This window comes from Moschus berezovskii, chromosome 5 (assembly GCF_049115385.1).
Source record: "Moschus berezovskii isolate FMDL1 chromosome 5, NW_MosBer_1.0, whole genome shotgun sequence".
Classification (NCBI taxonomy): Eukaryota; Metazoa; Chordata; class Mammalia; order Artiodactyla; family Moschidae; genus Moschus; species Moschus berezovskii.
This window is the reverse complement of record NC_142464.1, coordinates 107701447-107707743: the sequence shown is the minus strand read 5'-3', so window position 1 is coordinate 107707743 and position 6297 is coordinate 107701447. Positions and strand designations below refer to the sequence as shown.

The 6297-nt window shown below is 40.7% G+C and overlaps 1 protein-coding gene across 3 annotated transcripts in view; it reads left to right on the top strand.

The window, feature by feature from the left end:
• Window positions 1-78: 78 nt before the first annotated feature.
• HELQ (helicase, POLQ like) overlaps window positions 79-6297 on the top strand; it is a 48609-nt gene continuing 42390 nt past the window's right edge. For 2 of the 3 annotated variants that reach the window (XM_088836441.1, XM_055434228.2), the window contains exons 1-3: window positions 79-479; window positions 1401-2118; window positions 5914-6092. In XM_088836441.1, the coding sequence (XP_088692567.1) occupies window positions 297-479; window positions 1401-2118; window positions 5914-6092 (1080 nt within the window). In that variant the 5' untranslated portion in view covers window positions 79-296. Of the gene's footprint in view, window positions 480-1400; window positions 2119-2223; window positions 3020-5913; window positions 6093-6297 lie in introns of those variants that run through there. The other variant, XM_088836442.1, reaches the window with a different exon arrangement.

Sequence of the window (6297 nt, the reverse complement as noted above, 5' to 3'; positions counted from 1 at the left end):
AGCAGGTGGGGTTTTCAATACGCCTGCGCAGTACCTTCCCTTTCTCCTCCCTCCCCGTCCCCCATCGCTTGCCGAGCCGCCAGCCCAAAACACTTAACGATTGGACGGGCAGAGGGCGGCCCAGGTTTGTGCCTCCGCTTCCGGTCTCAAAGCGGTCCTTCCACGAGCTGGATGGAGAGGGGAGCGCAGCTCCCACCTGTTGCCACCCGCCCCTTGTTGCTGCACTCACCCCGCCACTAGGGGGTTGGCGGCTGGGTCACGGGAAAAGAAGCTGGGGTGGGCCCTCAGGCCCTGCCATGGACGAGGGTGGTTCCCGCATCCGCAGGCGGGTGTCCGTCCGCAAAAGAAACCGCCCTAGTCTAGAGAGCGTGTTTGCCGCCTCCCCCGCGACCGAGCTTAAGCACAGCGAGGAGGAGGAGGACGCGGAGATGGTGGCCGGGAGCCGGCGGCGGAGAACCGTGGACGTGCAGCCGGTCGAGGTACAGCCCCATCACCTCTCAGATTCCCCTGAGTTCCTCGTTCTATTTCCCACCTTTGGAGCGATGGCACACACCCAGGTCCCCACTGCGCATGCTCCCTGAAAGGCGGGGACCTTGAAACTCCCGAGTCTGGCCGTTCCCGTCTCAGGTGCAAGCAATTGACAGGTCATCTACTAGCCTTCTTGGGCTTACCTCATCTTTGTTATCGCTGTTAATCCTCACTGTTAGCCCCCGCAGATATATATATAATTTTGAATAAGAGGAATGGCATGACACAAAGTCCTGTACTTGCTCTCCTTGTGCTAAAAGTATCCAGACCTGTTATGGGCTTTGTTAAGCTATTTGCTTTATCCAGGTTTTACAACAGAAATTAGACCGAGAAGTTAAGAAACTACACTTCCTATTCCAGATCTTGTGTTCTTATCTTCACTATGTTGCTACCCCCAAATTATATCTCTTCTGTTTATAGACCGTCCCAAGTCAGACTTTCCCTTTCAATTCTATTCTAAGAACAATATTCTTGGAGTGCCCAGTGGCACAAGCATGATTTTATTGCAGGCCAGTGTCTGCAGATGGGACGGGAAACAGCACTGCGGTTATCAGAAACTCCTAGTGAGATGATATCCCTCCCAGCAGATAGCTGGTCGGTCTTGCTACCATTTTAAATGATTTAACGGTAGCTTAAGAATTAGGATCCCAGCATCACTAGGAGTACAGTTGATGTCAGTCACTTAACGTCTCTGGGCCTCCGTATCACCATCTGTAAAATGGGACAATAATATCTATTTTATAGGATTATTTACATTTAGGTCTGTGATCCGTATGTGACCATACAATTATATGCGTAAGAGAGCTTTCGGCTGAAATTTTTATTCTTAATGAACCTGGACTCCACGATAAATCTTTTTGTTTTCTTTCCAGATTATTGACAGTGAAGAGGACATGTTTGGTGACTATGATAGTTTTGCTGAGAACTCTTTTTTAGCTCAAGTTGATGACCTGGAACAAAAGTGTTTGCAACTTCCTGAACATAGGAACCATGCTACAGACCATGCCACTGAAGATCTTTGTTCAGAAAGCGATAAACATAACACTCTCAACGTTACTGCTGTAGGTGACCGTACAGAATTAAATATGGATGAACACACAAAGAACCAGAGCAGGCATGAAGACGTCTCTGTTGAACCTGATGCTGATATTTTGTATGATGTACCTTCTTCTCAGGTTTTATTCTTTGAAAATTTGCATAACTCTTCCAGTGCTTTGGGTGATCCATCTACTGAAGAAAAGGATTGGAACTCATCCTCTCCTAAGACTGTGAATGAGGAATTGCCCGTTAATAGCAGAGAGCAGCCCCAGCAGACTGTTGAATCCTCTTCTAAAATCAGAACTAGTTCAGATGCAAATAGGAGAAAAAGTCTGAAAGATCATCTAAAAAGTACCATGACTGGAAATGCCAAAGCCCAAACACCAATATTTTCTAGGACTAAACAGCTCAAAGAGACTCTCCTATCTGAAGAAATTAATGTTGCTAAGAAAACAATTGAGTCATCATCAGATGACCTTGGTCCTTTTTATTCATTACCCAGCAAAGTGAGAGATCTTTATGTTCAGTTCAAGGGAATTGAAAAATTATATGGTAATGTTTTTTGCTGGAGTGAAAAAACATTTATCCTCGTTACCATGATGCTGGTGCAAATCAGTAGAAAAAAGATGCGTCCATGGTCCTATTTCTCACCTTAAATCAAAAACTCAGTCCTCTCAGCCTTCCATCCGTATCCTACTGCTGTTGAACTTCTTTTCTTCCCTTCATGGCCACACTCCTCCTGTTATCCTTGCTGTCCCCTTTTCCTCACCTCAGATAATTCCCAGCCCATTCCACCTCTGGGTTCTGTGTTGTCCCTTATATGATGACTGGGGTGTAAACCCAGTGAGACTTTAGTTCTTCCCTGACTTCTCAGTTTTTTACCAAACACAGCTGACCAGACCCTTCTTGAAACACCCATTTCTTGACATTCCACTCGTGGTGTTTGGTTTTTTTTTCTAATAGCTGGCTGCTCCTCAGTCTTCTTAGCTTCCTTGGCTGACTGTTACTTTGCTACCAAAACTTAGTTGCTGAAATTCCTTTGACTACTCAGATGTCTTGAGTGAGTCAGTATTGATATCGTTAACTAAAAATAAGCACCTTTAAAGACAGCTTAAGTTAGGGTTTAAATGCAGAGAAATAGTAGTAATAATAGCTGATTTGTCTTGTAACATTTTTTCAAAAACCCTGGCTCCTTGTATTTTCAAATATGTGTCATTTTAGACAAAGAAGGGACACTTGCTGCCATCCTGAAAGAGCATCCTATCAACAACTCACTTCATAATTACTTCTGAAACTCCTAAGTTAGTATCATGAACCACCTGAAAACAGGTTCTTATCTCAGGGGGAAGACATTGAGGTTGGAGAAGTAGGACTACAGGAAACAAAGTCTAATACAAGGCTTTGCAAGAGTCTAAGGAACTAAATTGTGAGCTTTGCAGTTCAAGAGCTAAAGGTGTGTATTGTCCTTGAAGTAGGTGTTACTTTTTCTGCCCTCTGCTTTTTTCCCAGCAACTTGTTCTGTGTTTCAGCTGCATCTCCTGCTCTCAGGACAAGACTCTTATCTAACTCATCCTTTTCTTTTAAGATTTCTTTCTTTATTTTTGGCTGCACTGGGTCTTCATTGTTGAGCGTGGCTATCTCTAGCTACAGTGAGCTGGGGCTGCTCCCTAGTTGCAGTGTTCAGGCTTCTCATTGCAGTGGTTTCTCTTGTTGCAGAGCGTAGGCTGTAGGGCCCATGGGCTCAGTAGTGCGGCTCCCGGGCTCTAAAGCACAGGCTCAGCGGTTGTGCACGTGGACTTAGATGTCACGCGGCATGTGGGATCTTGGGGGTTGTCAACCTGATGAGTTCTGGCACTGTCACTTAACCACAAGTTTTGTACTCTGAGCCTTAGTTCCTGATCTGTTTAAAAAGGGATAATAATTTTTTTGCCAGTTATATTGTGTCAAGAACTTGCCAAGTTGGACTTTGGTTATGACTGTCAGTAATTATATATTGTTTGCTTTAAAATAAGAACTTTAGTAAATAATTTTTAAAATCTCAATATTTGTAAATCTGATGACGATATGACCAATTTAAAGCATGAATATGTGTGTTACTTTTCATTGAGCTAAAGCAATGCTTCTCAAACTGCAGTTCCTAACTGCAGCATGAGCATCACCTGGAAATCTGTTGAAGTACACATTACCAGGTCCCACCCCAGCCCTCCTGAGTCAGCACCTTGGGCTGGGATCTGGCATTCTGCTCGGATAAGCCCTCCTGATCCTGATGTGCAGAAAGTTGGAGAGCTCCTGAGCTAGAGAACTTCAGCCTTATACAGTACTGTTGTTTTTGCCTTTTAGGCATAGAATTACATTCTTACTGTTTTATAAAAATATTGGGAACTAAATTAATGTAACTTTTTTTAATATGTGAAGATAAATGTTATTTCTAAATATTTATTATTTTGGTCATTTTATACTTTAAAACTCTTGAGTTGGATAAAATGTGGACATGTAGTTTCACATAAGCATCTGTAGTTTGATAACTAATGGGTGATACTAGCCTAAAGTATTTTTGACATTTAGATATTAAATATTCAATGTATTTAAATATTTTTGAAAATTTCTTATCATAGTTGATTTACAGCATTATAGCAGCTTGTGGAAAAACCCAAATAAACTTTGCAGCCTACTCAACATATTAGTTTCAGGTGTTCAACATAGTGATTCAGTATTGTTATAGGTTAAATATTCCATTTAAAGTTATTACAAAATAATGGCTATTATTTCCCTGTACTGTAAAATCCTGAAATACTTTTAAAGTAAAAAATATATAATCATTTGCATATATTTCAGGCTGCAAATAATTAGTTCATATGATTGTGTAATAATTCAGTCTTTACCCTGTTATTGGCTCTTTGTTATATAAACAATGCTGTGGTGAACATCTTGCACATAACCTTTACACGGCACTTGCTTTTTATTTCTGTCAGTGTAGAGTTCTGTAAGCAATACTGCTAGATCAAAGGCAGCATGCAGTTTTATGTTTGTTGCTGATAGATGGCTTCCCAAAAAGACTGTAGAAGTTTATACTTTCATCAGCCACACACAAAAGTGCCTGTTTGTTCCTGCTATAGTCAACTCTGTATTTTACATGTGGGGGGGCTTTTCGTTTAGGTAGTTATTTAATGCTGTTTATTGGTTTATTTCTTTTGCCAAGCTGATAGGTAACAGTAGAGCATCTTTTCATGTATTTATAAACCATCTGCATTTCTCCATACTGTGAAATGCCTTATCATATCTTTTGCCCATTTTTCTAGAGGTAAATATAATGCACATTTTGAAGACTTTTGATGATCTACACTGTGTACTTTTCCTACAAAGTGCTTATACTAGTTTTCACATTTTGTTTTGGATCTAATATGATCCTTTTCATGAATTCCACCTTGTTAACTTGTGGAAACTCTAGATTTTGTTGTTTAGTCACTAAGGCATATCTGACTCTTGCAACTCTACGACTGTAGCTCTTCAGGCTCCTCTGTCCATGGAATTTCCCAGGCAAGAGTACTGGAGTGAGTTGCCATTTCCTTCACAGGATCTTCCCAACTCAAGGATCAAACCCATGTCTCTTGTGTCTTCTACATTGGCAGGTGGATTCTCTACCACTGAGCCACCAGGGAAACCCTAGATGTCGTGGTTAATAACCCAAGTCTTTTCTGGTTTAAGCAATCTCATCAGTTTAAGGATTTTTTTTTTTTTTTTGGCCACACCAGATCTTAGGTGCAGCATGTGGGATCTTATCCCCTCATTAGGGATCAAACTCAGTCTCCTTGCACTGGGAGTGTGGAGTCTTAACCACTGGGCCACCAGGGAAGTCCCTCTCATCGGTTTAAAATGGTATTTAGACCATTCAAACCAGCTCCCTGTGAAAGTTGGTTGAATAGTTTTCTAGGTTTGTGTAAATTCTTTTTTTTTTTTTTTCCTCTTCACTCTGTTTCTCTGTTAGGTGAATGAGGAAGGGAAGCTTACACAGTGTCCTTACTGAACATAAGAGAAAGACCTTAGAATTCATATAGATCCTTGAAATGCCCCTTAACCCCTCTGATGTCCCTCTTGTCCAGCAGGCCTGCATGCCTGGTGAAATCTTAGACCTCAGTCTGCAGCTGGCAATTGGGTAAACTAGTTGCCCACCCCACCAACCAGGACTGAACTAGTATACACACCATGCGTTGGAGATTTTTTATATTTATATATAGTTACATTCATTACTATGAGAAGATGCTATACAGGATAGAATTTGATTTTTTCTTCTTAGAAAACTTTGTAGAAGGGAAAAATAAGGCTTTTTCTTTTTTTGCAATTCCACAGAATGGCAACATACTTGCTTAACATTGAAATCTGTGCAAGAAAGAAAAAATTTAATATATTCCTTGCCAACAAGTGGTGGAAAAACCCTCGTGGCTGAGATTTTAATGCTACAAGAACTACTATGCCGGCGAAGAGATGTTTTAATGATCCTACCATATGTGGCAATTGTTCAAGAAAAGGTGTTTTGTTTTTTTAAAAAAAAATAGTATTTGTTAATGTTATTTTGATGTTCAGATATGAAAACTAGAATAAATGTAAACTTTTTGTTGACTGAGAAGAGGTAGCCATATTGATGGAGAATTATTATTTTTAGGATATGCAGAAGCGTGGTATACTTACTAAAAATCTCTTCTAATACTAATTACCTGTTTAAGAAAGAGTTTT